The 18,698-nt window shown below is 35.9% G+C and overlaps 1 protein-coding gene across 2 annotated transcripts in view; it reads left to right on the top strand.

The window, feature by feature from the left end:
* The window catches only part of LOC150087037 (aurora kinase C-like), a 237,956-nt gene extending 234,618 nt beyond the window's left edge, over positions 1-3,338 (top strand). For both annotated transcript variants that reach the window (XM_090371770.1, XM_090371769.1), the window contains exon 9: positions 3,114-3,338. In XM_090371770.1, the coding sequence (XP_090227896.1) occupies positions 3,114-3,230 (117 nt within the window). In that variant the 3' untranslated portion in view covers positions 3,231-3,338. The remainder of the gene's footprint in view (positions 1-3,113) is intronic.
* The last annotated feature ends 15,360 nt before the right edge of the window (positions 3,339-18,698 follow it).

Genomic DNA, 18,698 nt, shown 5'->3' with positions numbered 1-18,698 from the left:
AAAAAAAGTTGCCCACCCCTGATCTATATCCACTCAGTCATTAATCTCCTATTCACCCATGTCTTCTGGCTTTTCAGTGTGATCAGTATTGTGACTTAGTTGACCGACATGAATAATTAATCCACATTTTTTGAAACAGTTGCTAGTGCAGGTTTCGGAAACTTCATTCCAGGCATTCATTTTCATACAAAGTGCATGTAGAACAGTTGTCTGCTTTGAGATACCTGCTGATGTCCCCAAACCAATGTCTATAGACTGGATGATTCTTTGCCTCACATCTAATCTATAAAAGGTCTTGGAGGATTTTATTATTCCCTGGTCATGAGGTTCAATCAGTGATGTTGTATTTGAAGAAAAAAAAACTAATTCAATTTTTGGATGAGCTGGGTAGTTGTCCAACACTAATACAATATTTTTGTTTTTCTTATCCTATTGAAAATCCCATTTACAAAGATAATCTTCAAATAATGAAACTGTCATCCAAGCATTGGTTATTATTGGCAATTCAACAGGCAGTTTTACTCCTTTAAAGTCAGAATGTAATCCGGTCTTGATCTTCTTTCCTGCGGACACAAAGGAATTTTTAAAAACCATGCAATGGTCTAGGGTAGCCCTGTAGTACAACCCTGTTTCATCTGTATTAAAAATGTCTTCAGGATTATAAGTGCTTAACACAGTTTGCCAAGAGGTTTTCAGCTGTCAGCTGCAGAACCATCAGAATCCTGTTTTTCTCAGTGAACTTTTTTTGTAAACAATATCATGCCTCTCCTTCCATCTTGTCAGCCATCGCCTTAAACTCTTCATGTAGTTTTTCATCAAAATCATTAGCTCTTTGAAGAAAAATACTATGGTTGATTGATGCATTAAATGAGCTGGCCTGTTTGAACCAAATGAACAGAGCTTCATCTACTGTTTGAACCAAATGAACAGAGCTTCATCTACTGTTTGGCATTTCCCTTCACGCTTCCTTTTTTTGGTTTCACTGATCACATTTGTGATTAATGTGTGATGCAATTTTTATAATTTTAATAAAGATGACTGAGGACTAATGATTTTACTGCTGCTTCCCTTTGGGTAGTAAAATTTAAAACAGTAAAAAAAGATGTGTCAATCAGTAACAAAGCACACGACACACAAATTGGAACTAACACAACAGCACAAGTGAGATATAGAGTAAAAAGTTTACAAAGTTTAGATATATGATTGAAGATTTCAGTGAAAGGGAAACACATTTCACCATAATAACATAAAAACACACAGAATCCAGCTATCGGTATTATTGCAAATGCAATAAGATCGGGTTTACTACTCATTTATAACAGATTGTACAAACAAAAAAGCCCAATAAACTGAAAACTGCAAATTGTTTTTATTGTTTTCTGGTTGTGACCCCCAGAAATGTGCCTTAGAAAAATATCACAGAGGCATTCAAAATTAATTCTTAGAACCGAAGATATTATTTTAATAAACAGTGAGAGTGTAGTGCATTTTATTGATTTGAATCAGTTCTTTGAAATTTGATTCTATAAAGCAACTTATTCTAATAACAAATGATTACTATAACCATCGCTTACTGTATATTCAATTTATATATGTTGTATTAGGCTTTTTATCTCTGTCTGTCTGTCTGTACTTTACTGCGTAGTTTCTCAAGTTATATCATGTTAATCCTGGTCCCTAAGAGGTTACCCCTTAAGCCAGTGGTTTTCAACCGGGTGCCGCAACAACATTCCAGGGATGCCATGTAATTTGGGTTTAAGTTACTTAAACTTATTTTTTTTAAAATTTATATATTTATTTCATTATAAAAAGGTGTACAGTATCTTTTTAATTTTGTGGTGATCTATAATTGACATTTACTGAGTACCTCTATATAAAGAATAAAATTATAGACTATATATATATAATTTGTATTATGAAATATAATTTTTATATTTATATTATTGTAATAACTATCATATAGCATATATTTTTTAATATTTTACACACACACACACACACACACACACACACACACACACACACACACACACACACACACAGAATCGGATCTAACAGGCAGAAAATTGGGTAGGGGTGCTGCAAAACAAAATAAATTACTTAGGAGTGCCGTTATTAAAAAAAAAAAAAAAAAAAAGGTTGAAAACCACTGCCTTAAGCTCACGACAGAGCAGAAGGCAGCAATCTTGAACTGTAACTTTGAAAAGTAATAATCATTTTTTGGTTCAACTAGCAATGTGTGGCATGGTAAGTCCTTGCTATGGCCTTTTTTTTTTTTAATAACTTTTAATTAACAATTGGTAAACCATTACCCACAGCATAACATTTTCAGTAAAACTTAAGGTTTTTTTTTTTTTTTTTTTTTCAGTTAAAGGAAAAATAGATTTTACATATATAAAATTAAAGGTAGCACAACATAGATGCCACAGTTAACTGTACATTTAAAAAAATAATAATAAATAAAACTTCATTTTGATTAAAGGGTAAAAATATTAAATTAAATTTTATTGGCTACACTACAAGGGTATATGTGGACTGATTCAGTATATATTATGCTGAAATAGTGAAATGGGGTGGCATGTTGATGAGATGCCATTTCACCTATATCAGCCAGTTACCTACAAGTTTAAAATTATAATAGTAAAAGTTTAAGTGTAAGACAGTATTGTTAAGTAGAATATTAATTATAAGAATATTACATATTTGTATACATACAAGTACTTTCTAATACACATAACTACCCTGTCCAGGGCTGTTACCAGCACAGGTGGGAAATTGTGCTCCCAGATAACCCAAACACTAACTTTATGTTCTTCAGTCATATACTGTTCGCTTTCCTATAACTAAAGATTTTCCATGCTGTGCGCTATTAGTGTATACGAAGATAGGAGTGTCCATTTCTATCTAGATCCTTACCTAATTTCACCTCCTATTAGGTAAACCACTATACAATTGCCTATAACCACAAAACACATGTACAAAAAAAATATAAATATATATATGTTATTACTAACAAGCTCTATCTTTGTAGCCAGTCGCAAGACAGGCCAGTAGATATATACAAATACAGAAAAAATCTCATAAATAACATATATAATATATATATATTTCAGCTACTGAAACATAATCCAGCTGATCGTTGTTCATTGGATGAGGTTCTTTCTCATGCATGGATAGTAAGTAATGTGGATCCTGTTGTTCTGGCATCAGCATCTAAAAATCAGTCATAATATTTGAAGTGTTTATATATCAAGTTCATATACTTTCTTAACAATATACACAGTTGGTTACTTTAGTTTCAATACAACAAAATTTGGTTGTATATAACAAAGACCAAATATTTCTTGCATCCACCTATTTTTATATCGGAAAGAAAGTTATTTTAAACTGACCTTTATGAAATTTATCTTAGAACATTTTGATCTTGAATGCCTTTTGTGTGCTAGAGTATGGTTTCATTCCTGTAACATGTTGCAATTAATTTGTGAGAAATTTGTTGACTATTTATAACCAACTTTTACTCCCTTCTTTTGCTTGTACCCTGGGCACATGACTTCATGTTTGGAAACTTAAGAAATGATTATTCAATATTTGAGCTTAAAGTTGTGTAAATAATTTTCCTGTGGTTTGCAGTTTTTTTTCTTTAAATATTAAAGAAGCTTGTCTTTGTAGTAAAAATAATAGGAAAATAAATTTTTTTTTGTGTGTGTGTGTCTGTCTGTCTGTCATTATGGTGATCACTATGAATTTTTCAATATTGAAACGTCAGAATTTCTTCACCAATAACCTTGTCAATTTTACAATCACTTACAATTACATCAGCTTTAAATTTTACATTTCTATCCACTTCTCCAAGAATTGTGTGCAAAATGATGGGGAATTCATGTACCTCTAAATTTGCACAATGGAGCACACATGATCCATCTCTGTATTAACACCACTAAAACCAAAATACAATATGATCACTAGTAATGCAAAATGAGTGGTTTCCCAGTGCACATGCTACAATTTTACAATTTCCCACAGTTTTCTTTAAGTCACTGGATGTATGCACTGAACATGAGAGAAAGATGATTGAATATGCTTCATAGAAAAACCACTTTGGAATTAAAACAAAATTAACTATTTTTCCTAAGTAAAGATCACTGATCTACTTGCTTAATACTGTGTTGTGATAAAATTGAAAGAAATTACTTTTGGATAACAAAACTTTTCATTCTCAGTGCAATGTAACGTTAATTCCTGCATTTTTGCTTGCACACTTCTGAAAGATCGCAAAATTTCAATTTTTTTCACCATATTGGTCATACACCTCAGTGTATATGAGCTGCATTAAACAAGTGATATGTTATTCATGATTTTACATATCTGCTAAAGATAAGAGCATATTTTGGGATTATTCGTCATTATCAAATGTCGGCCTTTTTTTGCATGGATTACAAGTAATCCATGCAAAAAGCTAGTGATATTTCTTTATATTTTTAGCATTTTCATTTAGTGAACTAAATGGAACAAATATGTTCATATGGCATCTGTAAAACTTTTATGGACCCTAGTGACAAGCGATTTATAGTGTGATTTTCTAGTGTTTTTCTAAGGCGAGTACTAGTGTTTTTTTTTTTTTTTTTTTTTTTTTTTTTTTTTCATAAACCCTCCTTCACTTGCAATGCTACTGCAACCTCCACTGGCACCGCTCCTGCCTCCACGTGGTGGGGCCAGTAACCTGGGAGGAGGAAGTCCCTCTCCCGGGGCTAAAAGGAGCAACAGTGGATTGCAATGATCATCCACCACTAGAGTCAACAGGCTCTCATCATACTGATACCCGTGAAAGGGAACACAATATAGATCTTTCAAAAAGAATGAGAACAGATTCTAACAGTCAGAACCACCATCTTTTCTGATAATGCATTTGTTATCAACTCAGCTGGTAAGCAGACTCTCACCCTTTGTTATCCAGAGATGTCTTGAAGATACGGCAGGTACACCAAAAATGGTAAAACAACCATTTTTGGTGTACCTCAGTCAGGAGACCTATCAATTGAAACTACACAAGCATGGCATTTGGAATTATTATTAAGTGTGATCTCAATCAAAGTGACACCACATAACACATTGAACTCCTCAAAAGGAGTGATAAGTGAGTGGGATCTATTGAATGTCACTGAAAAGGAGATAGTTCTGGAATTACAGGAACAGAAAGTAACACAAGCAAGGCGAATTATGATCCGGAAGGATGATAAACTTGTTCCAACATGAAATATTATTTTGACTTTTAGTACACCTAATTTTCCAACTTCAGTTAAGGCAGGGTAATCTGCACTGCTGAGTTCATTCATATATTCCGAATCCCTTAAGATGTTTCAAATACCAAAAATTTGGTCTGTCTCAAACAATATGCAGAGGCGAAATTACATAAGCTGATTGTCGGTCAAAAAATCATGCTCAAGCAGAGTGCACAGCAAAGTCTCCTGAATGTCCAAATATCAAGAGGGATCGCCCAGCTTATTTGAAATCATGTGACCTGTGGAAAATGAAAAAAAAAAAAAAAAGATATAAAAGTATAAGATCGAAAATAAAGTATCATACCAAGAAGCAAGAAGGCAAATCAAGGTAACTATGGTAAAATGCAGCTATGCTTCTGCAACCCAAAATTGTGAAGTTGTTGCTACCAAACAGGTGTCAATCCTGCCTAACACATCCATTGCAAAATGGGCATGATTTGTACCATCGACAAATCAACCTACTAACAGATCTGTTTCAGCTGATGAAACAAACAATGCCCCAATCTCAGTTCCATCAAAAATACACCGTGTGGTAAAGTATAAAAGAAACCGCAAAGGCAACATGCCACTGAATCGCCACAATCAAATTCAAGGAACATGGACAACGAAGATGTAAATGCACAAGAAGAAACAATCCTTGATCTTCATGCAGAAGACAACATGGAAACCAGATGTTCACCTATTGGAACCAATGATGTAGAAGAGAGTACAGATTATAGACAATTTTCTTTTCCTAGAAAGGAAAAGATTAAATATGATCATCAAAAGCAAACTGTTCCCTCTCACAAGAAACACACTCTTTTTCCCTCTCTAAAACCAAATTATGCAGTACATTGTACAGTGAAATTGCAGAGGTTTACGCAGTAATACTGATGATATCTACGATTTGATCTTGCAATATAACCCTGTAGCCATTTGCTTACAAGACTAACTTAAATCCACGGGTAAATTATACGATTAAATATTATACAGCCTACAGAAAAGATGGAAATTATTCCATCTTTTCCTTCTAGCTTTTCTATAGAAAGCTGTGCACACGGAGGCATTGCAATTCTAGTGGATTGTCAAATACCAGCTAGAAACATTCCACTTCAGACCCACTTAGAAGCTGTAGCAGTGGGACAAACAATAACTCTAGTCTTATTATACCTTTCTCATTATACCTTCCACCTAACAATATCTACAGGTTGAAAGAATTAGAAGATCTTAATAAACAAATACCATCTCCTTTTTGTCTTCTTGGTGACTTCAATGCACACCATCCACTATGGGGATCTATTCACATGGATAATAGAGGACACTTAATAGAAAAGCTCATAGACCAACTGAACCTAACATTGCTGAACACTGGTCATAACATCTACACTCACCTCTCCACGGGATCTATGTCAGCAATTGACCTATCTATTTGTTCCCCTCAATTATTCCCCATTATACATTGGGCAGTTTTAATTGATCTGTACAACAGTGATTATTTCCCAATTATATGCAGAATTCAAACAATGCAGATGCCGTGCCTCCTGATCATCAGGCAATATGGAAATTCTCTAAAGCAGATTGGGAAAAGTATTCTGCCTCCATCTCCTTTGATAGCCAGTTGATACCATTGATGACTAGCTGAGCACATTACTAAGCAAATGCTGGCAGCAGCTTCTGATGCAATACCACAGTCTTCTGCTTTAAAACACAGAAACCTTAAACTGGTGGAATGAAAAGTACCATAGCAAAAAGAGAAAGAAATAAAGCCTGGAATCTGTTCCGTAAGTTTCCAACCTCCAGCAACCTATTTCAATTTAAAAGGCTTAAAGCAAAAGCACGACAAATCAGAAGTAAAGCTAAAAAAGATTCATGGATACAGTTTGCCTCCTCTATCACAAAGGATACTAGCAATCTAATTATTTGGAAAAAAATTCGACAACTAAATGGTAAATATCTACCAGTTTCTGTTCCAATATTAACCAAGAATGGACAAGAAATAGCTAACACATTTGCAGAGACTTTTTCTGAAACATCTGCCATTACAACTTATGATGCTTCCTTTCTACAAATCAAAGCCTTAGCAAAAAGATACAAGATAAATTTCCAAACTACTCACAGTCTCTTGCCTACAATCAACCTTTTTTTGTCTGTTTGAACTCCAAACAGCATTAAAAGATCACCTAGTAGTGCTGCTGGAGCTGATGGAATCTTTTATGTAATGCTAAAACATCTAAACAATACAGATTTGAATTTTCTAATAATTTTCTTTAACCGGATCTTTACCGGAAGGGATATGTACCTTCATATCTTGAAGGTACCTATCCCTTTACCTGGTATCATTCCGTTATTTTAGCCTTTCCCAAACCAGGAAAAGATCAATCATCCCCACAAAATTACCGACCAGTTTCCCCTCACCAGTTGTCTAGGTAAAACTCTAGAAGGGATGATACACAGACGACTTACCTGGGTTCTTGAAACTGACAAGCTGCTAAACAACAATCAGTTTGGATTCCGACAAAATAGAGCCAGTTTGGATCTCATGGTGAAAGCAGAGAGCTAATATTCATAATGCTTATGTGAAAAATAAACATCTTGTAATGGTAAGTTTGGATATTGAAAAGGCTTTTGTTACAATCTGGAGGCAAGGCATATTGTGAGAACTTTACTCCTAGGATTACGAGGACATTTATCAAAATTCATTCAAAACTTTCTTCAACACAGAACCTTTCAAGTACGTTACCAAACAGTGCTTTCTCATATCTTTATTCAGGAAGAAGGGGTCCCACAAGGATCAATACTTAGTGCTACTCTTTTTTTCATTAGGCTGAACATCATAACTTAGAACATTCTCAATACTGTAGAACTTTATATGTACCCTGATGATTTCACTATATCTTGCAGTTCAAAAAATATTTATACCATTGAAGGACAGCTACAACTATACCTAAATAAGCTAGAAATATGGACAATGCAAAATGGATATTGTATGTCTGAACAAAAAACAGTTGCAATTCACTTCTGCAAAAAATGCAAGCTGCTTCCAGAACCAGAACTTCAGCTAAAGAATTACCTGATCCCTCTCATGAGTAATCTTTGTTTCCTAGGTTTAATGCTGGACACCAAACTTAACTTTGTTTCTCACATAACATATCTTCAAACTGTCTGCCTGAAAAAACTTAACTTGCTCAGATCCATTTCTGCCATGAAATGGGGTGCTGATAGATACTCTCGGCTAAGGTAAAGAAAGCCAACACGAGAACGACGAGAAACATCGGATAACTTACACGGAAAATTAGTTTCCCAACACCGGGCTCGTAGCACTGCTCGCTCGGTAAACAGACGGTAGGTGTTATCGAGAAGGATATATTGATTGACGGGTAGGCGTGGCAAACAATGAAATGATTGGTGGTGGGCGTGACAGACAACAAGCTACTGTGTAGTCATTAGTTGGCATTATAATATGTATTTATGAGTAAATAATGGTGAATAATAATTTTGTGATGAACGGTAAACAGTAATAGTAGTGATGAATCTTTTAAAGATGGATGAAATTTGTAAGGAAAATAAAACATTGGTTGATTTTTTGATGAAAACTAAATTAATAAAAGTTTCATTCTGTTCATTTTTATGTTCTTTATCATGTTTTTTTCTCGTTATTAAAAGCAGATTTTTGGAGTTTGAGTGTTTTTACTATAGTGTTGATTTAGGTTTGGTTACGAAAAAAGGAAAAGGTTTCTTTATTTTTCGTTATACAGTATTTCGTAACCGGACCTTAAATGGTAGGTTAGGAAATAATAGAAAAGATTTCCTTATTTTTCTTGACCTAACCTTAAATGTTAGGTTAGGTAGGAAATAATAGGAAAAGAAAGAAAGATTATTTATATATATATATAGTGAATAGCTATTGAGGTGTTGATTGATGTTATGATACATGTGTATCTGCACGAGCAGTGGCATAGGAACTCCTTGGCATTGGGGCAGGTGCCAAAGGCGCCACTGATAGTTTGTTAAACAGAGGTCCGACTGTACTTATTATTTATTATGATTTTACCAATTATCGAAAAAAGGTGCATAGCCACAAATTTGCTAAGGGCACCGAAAACCTAGCTACGCCTCTGCGCACGAGTGTCTTTAAAAATAAAAGTGCAGTAATAAAAAATTAATATTTTGTTAATAAACAATTTATGTGCTAGTCCACCCATGATTCTAAAGAAAAAAAGATGAGGTTACCCTCTACATTTCAGGAGGGGTTTAAGCTCTCATGGGATTCAAGTGGAGGTAACCTGACATTTTTTCACCATTATGGAAAGCGTTCATTAGGGCAAGTTACTATTAGTGCTGAGTGCTACTAAAGTGATACTAAACCAATATTATTGTGTGTTGTCTTCGCTCACCAATCAGCACATTGTTTGTCACACCTACCTGTCAATCAATATATCATTCTCGACTTTACTCCAGACCAATAATACCTACCGTCTGTTTACCGAGACAGCATCGCTAGAGTGCCATATTGGGAAACTAATTTTCCGCTTAAGTTATCCGACATTTCTCATCGTTCTCGTGTTGGCTTTCTTTACCTTCGCCATACTCTCTTCTACATATGTATTGTGCCTTATCAGGTCTCCTCTATATTAGATTATGGTGCTGTTGTCTATGACTTCGGCTAGGAAAAGTATGCTGATTAGACTCCATACCATCCAAGTGCCCTCTGAACTGCTCTAGGAGCGTTTAGAACATCCCTTGTCCAACGTTTTTATGTAGAGGCACATGAACCTCCACTTCACCTTAGAAGAAAAATGCTGCTCCTCAATTATGCAGCCAAAATTCAAAGACTTCCAACCCATCCTCTTTGACTAATGCTTTTCAACCCAGAATGGACCACATTCTACAATAGCAAACTGGCAGAAAATAGACCCACTTGTATTCGTCTAAAAGATTTATTGCATACTTTTAATTTGACAATATACATCAAGAGACCGATGTACCTGATCCACCTGTTCTGTAAATCTCATTTACTGCGATACCTGTTTTCATCAATGGGGTAAGAAATGTCTCAAAAATGAAAGTATTAAACAACTTCATAAAAGCCATGTGCTTAATAATGCTCAAAATTCCCTAATATATATAGATGGTTCTAAAACAGACTCTGCTGTTGGTACCGCTGCTGTCTTTTATTCTTTTACGGGTTCCATATCACTACCAGTTGAATGTAGCAATTATACTGCAGAATTATATGCAATAAAATTAGCCTTAGAGAATATTAACACTTTCCATAATGCTAGTAGCGTAATATACACCGATTCCATGAGTGCCATCTCTGCATTGGACAATAAGTTTTCAATATCATATCCCATCATAAAACAAATCTTATCCTGTTTAAATCATCTACGAAGTAAAAATCCACTCAATGAAATTTTGCTGGATCCCAGGGCATTCTGATATCACAGGTAATGAGAGATGATCAGGCAGCTAAACAACGAACAATACAACACCAGCAAATTACCAAGTGCCATATATAGATAAAAAATCTGTACAATTCAGTGGACCGAAACCTGGAAATCACATATAAACAACAAATTGCTCCAAATCAAAGTGAAACCAGAATTATGGAATTCTAGCTAGAGGCAGAATAGACAAGAAGAGGTTGTACTAGCGAGATTGCATATAAGTAGGGTCGCCAACCCAATGCAGGACATGTGGTGTCCTTGAGCCTTAGGGGAGGAGGATAGTTGGTTGAAACGAAAGACAAGATTCTTGCTTCACAGTATCATTAATGACACAAAAGAAAGTATACTAAAATTTAACTGTAATTGTAACAAGAAAATAAATTCTAAACTAATTAAAGTACTAGTTTTATTTTATTTTTTGTCATACCAGTCATACTTCTCTGAGCATTTCACATTTTTAGGAGGACTTTCTCATTTTTAACAAACTTGTAAAATTCTGCACAGCTTAAGTTAAAATTACAAAAAACCTGAAGAATAGCTTGAACAGTATCAGGAGACACTTGGTTTCTCTGGTCCAGCCACTGCACCTTCATCAAAGAAAATGTTCTTTCTACGGAGTCATTGTGACCTGGAATGGCAAAATTGTACTCATATAATTTTATTAGCCCTGACTTCTGCTCGTTATGTTTTGTTTCCTTAAAAAATTTGAGCCACTTATATCCATTTCACTCCATTCTTTATCATCTGACAGTTTATTTTTCTCCAAGTAATCTCTGAGATAAATAAACTGATTGAAATACATATTTGAATTTCCCATATCTATGTTTTTTTCTTGAAGATAAAGAAGGGACTTTTAGACAGATTCCCAATTCAGAATATTGTTTAGACGCATCCACTCGAAGATGGAGAACATTTGAAAAGACACCGCCCATTTCTGCATGTAATCATAGGCTGAATCATAAAAACTATTTATCTCCTTCAAAATAATTTCATTTGCTTTTGCAACATCATCACAACTGTCATGTTTTTTCAATTTATTTGGGGTTTGTTTAGTTTGCAGTCCAAGAAATTTAGAATTTTTGTGCTCAATAATGAATTTGATAGACTGTTCTAGTAGAACTTTTACTTCAATCACTGTGATATTGGATTTCTCAATTTTTTTTATTTGCTTTTCAAAAGTGCATGACTGAGAATGTACGAACAAAAAGTATACCTCTGCCAGAGAGTGTGAAAAAAATCATTTATTTTTTTTGGAGGTTTATTACTCTCGGCCACAAAAAACTCTTTCAGAGGCTCCCAAATCTTCAATATTTGTTCGACAGCAAACTTTAATGATATCCACCTAGTCCCTGAATGTGATAGCAATTTTTGGAAATTCGATTGGAAATAATTGAATATTTTAACCACAATCATTTCAATAACAAACAATTCTTCAGCTGCTTTTGAAATTGTATTGTGTAAAATGTGTGCTGAACACCCTACTCCTTCGACTTCTCTCCCTAATTCTGAGTTCCCTCTCCGGAAAACGTCATTTTGGCTTTTTCTTTCTAACCCGCCAAAGTTTATGTTGGTGTTATCACCACAGAAAGCAACAAGTTTTTCAACACGAATTCCAAGGTTTTTCAGAGAAGTTAAACAAAATTCTGTGATAGTTTCTGACGTTTCATTAGGCAATGAACTTAGCTTAATTAATTTTTGTTGCTGACCTGTTTCCACAAAATGCCGTCCCAAAAGTGGAAATATTTTCTCTGCATTAGGGTTGCTGACAGCTGTAGCAATACCGTAAAATTGTATTTCTTTCAGCTCCACAATGCGTTGTCTTACTGAGAAAGGTGCAGAACGTTTACAATCGCTGAAGCTTTAGTTCTTGCTGTTGATTGTTTATTAGCTACTTTTGAATATGATATGGGTATTTCAAGGCATTGAGTTTTGTAGTACAATCTAAAGAAACAAATTACTGGTGATGTTTTACAACATTGTACGCTATGGTCAATTCAGCAGCAGCAATCAAGAGGTCTTCTTCTAAATCCTTTTTGATCATAAAAGTTGAAATATCTCTTGAAATTGAAGCCAATGTGATGTTTGAATTATGAATCCTTGTTGATAAGTGTTGCTGTATATCAGATTTGCCGCCATGAGAAATTGAGATATAGGTACTACAAATACAACAATATGCTTCCTCATTTGACTGTCCTTTCTTTATGTATGACCATTTTTTGGAATATTCTTCAGAAGAATGTCCCTTTCTTTTTGGCATTTTATTTCACTCTACCCTATACACAAACAAAAATAAACTTGTAAAGATGCAGATAAATAGGCAGTGCAAGTGAACATTATATCCTTGCCATTATCTGTGTCAAATGAAACTGTCACAAGGGAAGATGCTGCCACCGCACTGTTGCTAAGTTAGAAGTTAGGCTAGTTAGCGAACTTAGCAGAAATTCCTTTATTAGGCTCATTCGCGTGACTTGGGCCATGCAAATGAGTGTTCACTTGTTCAATTACTTTTATACTAATTATCTTACATTTGATTGCCTTTTTAAAAAATACAGGACAATTTGCATGGCATGCAGAACTCCCGGACACAACCTCAATACGGTGACATTCCCGTATATACCTAGTCGTGGGGATGATCCACCGGTATGCATGTACTGTTCATCACTACTTACTGTCAAACATATACTCCTAGTACGCATTATGCTCATATCAGAAAAAGTACTTTCCTTTAACTGTCACGACTGCAAGAACCTGTATCACTTGTCCATATTATTGGAAATAATGCAAATCTAAATGAACTGTTTAGCTTTCTTAATCAAATATGAATACAGTCAGTCCTCGTATAGCATGATAGTTGTGTTCCTAGAAACCCTCGTGCAATGCAAAATCGTGCAATATAAATAACAGGCCCTATGGGGGAAAAAAAAGGTTAGGTGTCGACCACCCAAGATTGAACACACATTTGTAACCAAATCATTACCAAACACAATAAATAATCATAATAAAATACTAACGTATTTTATTACGACTATTACGTAATAAAATATTCTAATGCTTTTTCTTCTATTGGAAGCAAACTTGTTCTTTGTTTGATTTTCTATCCAAACAGATGACAGCCGTTCCATCTCTTCCAATTCTTTGTGTCTTGATCTAATGGATTTTATTACACTTTGAGTTGTTCCTGCTATGAAAGTTGCTTTTATTTTCTCTGCATTCTTTCTAATTCCTGGCATTGCCTCATTTAGGCCTGTAGCACGTGCAATATCATATGTTCTTTCATTTTGCTCAAAGTGTTTCACAATTTCATATTTTTTTCTCTAACAGAGGCGAACTGGCCATAAGCCTTACCGGAGGAACCCTGGTGGGTTGGAGGCCAGAAGTGTGATTTTGGCAATAAACGCTAGTATGAGGCCGCTACAAATTTTCCCAGGTAAGAATTTTTGACCCAGTCTGCTTCTGTCTATCAATATTGCTTTTCTTTTTCTCTCTGAATCTGTAGTGTCTTCATCAGGATGCTTTCTTGTCACACCTTTTAAGTATTTTACTCATATTTAGGGAAATGAGGCACGCTTGATACACATAAACAAAGCTGCGTGCATGTAGCAACTGAATAAACAACACAGTAAAGGCAGAGACACACTGTTAACACCTCACTAGCTCACATTTTACTAAAGCACATTTCTGGGGGTTACTACCATAAAACAATAAAAACAATTTCCAGTTGCATTTCTGCTAGTGGAATCTGTTATAAACGGGTAGTAAACTCGATCTAATTGCATTTGCAATAATACTGATTGCTGGAATTGTGTGGGTTTTTACATTATTATGGTGAAATGTGTTTCCCCTTCACTGATATAAAAAACATAAATACATTTTCAGAATCTTCTCTTCATTGCTATTGTGTTGCGTTCAGTTGGAGTGATTCCGCATTCGACAGCCATTTCTTGTAAACACAAAGGGAATCGTGCATAAACGAATTCGGTACGTGTTATATACGATATCGTTCCCCTATTTATAAATCGCGTATGAACGAATTCATGTAGTGTAAACACGTGTTACACGAGGACTGACTGTATGTGAATTCCTATGATGTAAAAATCAGACCGATATAGTACATAAAATTATAACATAGATTTGATAATTGAGATCTATTAAGTGCTCGATAATTCCTATATTCTATTATATTATAAATCAACAGGGATTACCTTTATTTTAGATATAGGAAGCTTCTTTTCCAACTCTCCTAGTCCAACTCGCTAATAATTCTTGAGGATGGCGATATCTATTTTGTAAAGCAGGTGGGACATCTTCCCCACTGTCAGAACCGTGGTGTTCAGACCGTGCGGTCTCGACAATGAGCGCTCATGACTGCTGTCTACAAACACCATACTTCTGGCAGCATGGAAACCATTACTTGGATTGGCATAAAATTAGGGGTCTAAGATTAGACCCCTAAATTTAACTCTAAAGTCCAGCTATAGGACCGAAAGAAATAATCGGTCCATATTTATTAAACAGTTTAGACCTCAAAAATCTAATTTTATTAACAGTGAAGTCATTGTCTTTGGAGATTTGAATGTTCATAGTTCCAGCTTGCTTCAATTTTTTAATTACAGGTATCAGGCTGCTAGAGATGCTCAGGCTTTTGCTGTTACTAATGACCTCACACAACTTAATTTGAATTTATGTCCCCTTAGGGGCTATTGTACAAAATGGAGCAGAATGGTATTAAGGGTAAGTTGCTACAATGGATAAAAGGATGGTTGAGTGGGAGAAGCCATTAATGGGTGCTGCTCTTCATGGACTAATGGTATTAGTGGAGTCCCACAGGGTTCGGTGTTGGGTCCTCTGTTGTTTTGTATATTTATCAATGATATTGATGAAGGTATATCAGGCTTAGTGTCGAAGTTTGCAGATGATACAAAGGTTGCCAGGGTTGTTAATGACAGTAATGGCAGTGTGCTACTGCAACAGGATCTAGATAATTTGGGCAGATGGGCTAAGAAGTGCAACCTTGACAAATGCAAAGTACTGCATATGGGTAGAAGTAACTCCAGAGAAACGTACCAACTATGTGGTACTACACTTAAGGTGGTAGAAAATGAAAAAAGACCTGGGAGTAATTGTGCAATCAGATATGAAGTTTTCTGAGCAATGCAGACAGGCTGCCAGGGCAGGTCATGGGGTTTTGTCAATGATATATAGGAATTTTGCTAGCAGGGAAAAGGAGGTGATTATCCCTCTGTATAAGGCAGTGGTCAGGCCACGCCTTGAGTACTTCGTACAGGTCTGGAGGCCTCATTTTACGAAGGATGTAGATTTGCTTGAGCGTGTACAGAGAAGGGCATGAGATTGGTGAGGGGAATGAAGGGATCCTCTTACCAAGAGAGGCTTAAGTTCTGCAAATTGCAGTGGCTGGAGACTAGACACTTGCGCAGTGATCTGATTGAGGTGTATAAGGCCTTGAATGGGTTGGGCACGCTGAATTCTGATGGGATCCTTCCACTTTAAATTCAAATTAAGAAAAGACAGATGTAGAATAGATGTGTGGAAATTTGCCTTTAGCCAGCGGGTGGTTAATTGCTGGAACAAACTTCCATCTGTCGTTGTGGAAGTTGATAGGTTAAATAAATTTAAGGAGGAACTGGACAGGCATTTGGAGGAGGGAATAGTATGATTTTTTTTTTTTTTTTTTGGATGATGCTGCATAAGCTCATACACTTGCTTTCTTGCATCACATGCCACTACCTGGATGGTAAAGGGCCAGTTACCTGGATGGTAAAGATAAACCCCCAGGGCCAAAAGGAGCCATCGTGGATTCTAACAATTTTCTACCCTTAGAGCGTTCAAGCTCAAGACAAGAATCCTCTTGTGAAAACAACACTAGTCAACCTAAAGGGCTTCGAACAGAAGCGTGTCGTCCAGACATTCCTAATTTTCTGATGATACACTCTCTGCCCACCCAGCCTGTGGACAAGTTATCGCCATTTATGATTCAAAGACATCTGGAATCTATTGCAGGATCACCAAAAATGGTGAAGCAATTACAATCCAGAGATCTCCTGATTGAAACCACCAAATACGGAGGATGCGGAAAGATCAGGGAATGACCACCGCATATTCCGGAGCAATATGGCCTTAGTTGCTAATGCTCCTAAAAACCAAATAACAAACAAACCTGATTGAAACAGCCACTTCCAAACATTCTGAGTGGCTATTAAAGACAACGACATTTGGTGGGTTGCCAGTATCTGTTACTCTCCACAATACTTTAAATTCATCAAAAGGCGTCATCATAGAATGAGACTTAATTACAGTGTCTGAGTAGGAATTAGTTCAAGAACTTAGCAATCAAAAGGTCATCAGTGCTAAAAGAATGACAAAAAAGGATGGAAATCTCATTCCAACTCGTTCCATCATTTTAACTTTTAATCTCCTGATCTGCCATGCTCAGCAAAAGCTGGATATTTAAACTGCCGAATTTGCCCATACATCCCGAATCTTCTTTGCTGTTTTAAATGCCAGAAATATGGCCACTCACAGCAGGCATGCAGAGGTGATGCCATCTGTCCTATTTGTGCTTCAAAAGATCATACACAAGCAGATTGTTCAGCTGCAGTTCTCATTTGCCCCCAACTGAAATGTGGAAGACAGGTAGGAAAATCCAAAAATTCAAAGTAAAACATAAAGTCTTATATCCTGAGGCACGCAGACAAATAATGTTGACCATGCCTAGTCCATCTTATGCCTCTCACACCCGAAGTTTTCATACAACTGCAATTCAAACAGATGTGTCAATACCGCCCAATGTCTTGCTAGCTAATTGGGTTAAAGCAACTTTATCAACCACTAGAAAAGATATTTCTAAAACAAATACTAGCAATGCCACCAACACCCCAATTAGTATCCCAACTGATACTCCGACATTGTCAAATAACACAGAAAAATTGAAACCTACTAAAGACTACTGTAAGAAAACTGAACCACCCACCAATACTATGGAAGTGGATATACACCCAGATTATGAAGAACCTATCCTAGAGCTCCATGCCAACAACTGTATGGATACTGGATGCCCTTTATTCCCAAAAAAAGATCGGAAAAAATGCCCTGCATACAAAAAACAGTCAGAGGAATCATCCTCGGCAAAACCAAAATAATGCCTAACATCATACAATGGAACTGCAGAGGACTAAGCAGCCATTCTGATGACTTAAGGGATTTAATCTCTCAATTCAATCCCATAGGCCTACAGGAAACATTCTTGTTACCCCAAGTTTTGCCGAAATTCTCAAATTATATGATATACAGACGAGATAGGAGCCCAGAGTTTCCTGCCCATTGAGAAGTAGCCATTCTTGTGGTATAGCTGTGCCAGCTCAGATTGCAGTTACCATTGTTTCTATTTATATTCCACCATCTCAACCACTTCCCCATTCAGAACTTGACAACCTCATTACACAACTCCCAACTCCAATTTGTCTTTTCGGTGACTAATGAACACCATCCATGGTGGGTATCAGCTACAATGGACAGAAGAGGCAAATTGATTGAGGAATTTATTAAACTCTGGATCTCCTACCTACTTACATCCACCTACCACACTACTTCTGCAATTGACTTGTCAATTTGCTCATCATCCATCTTTCCAGTCATGGCATGATCTGTATTAACCAATCCTTTTAACAGTGATCACTTTCCGATTATTTGCACCTTACAAACGGGTAACTCCAAATCCTGCTGAGCGATCCACTTGAAAGTTTAAAAAGGCTAACTGGGATGGCTATTCTGCTAAAATACTTCTAGGCAGACTTTATGTTCAAAAAGAACTTATTGATGATGTAAATACTTACATCACCAATCGGATTCTGACTGCAGTTAATACCTACATTTCAAAATCCAAGACATATCAATATCAGTATTGCAATCACCTTAATCACTGGTGGAATACAGATTGCTTCATTGCCAAACAGAAAAAACTGAGCTCGGAATA

The sequence above is a fragment of the Mastigoproctus giganteus genome, chromosome 4 (assembly GCF_048544385.1).
Source record: "Mastigoproctus giganteus isolate SK-2022 chromosome 4, ASM4854438v1, whole genome shotgun sequence".
Classification (NCBI taxonomy): domain Eukaryota; kingdom Metazoa; phylum Arthropoda; class Arachnida; order Uropygi; family Thelyphonidae; genus Mastigoproctus; species Mastigoproctus giganteus.
The sequence above is the reverse complement of the archived record's forward strand: the minus strand, read 5'-3'. Positions and strand labels throughout refer to the sequence as shown.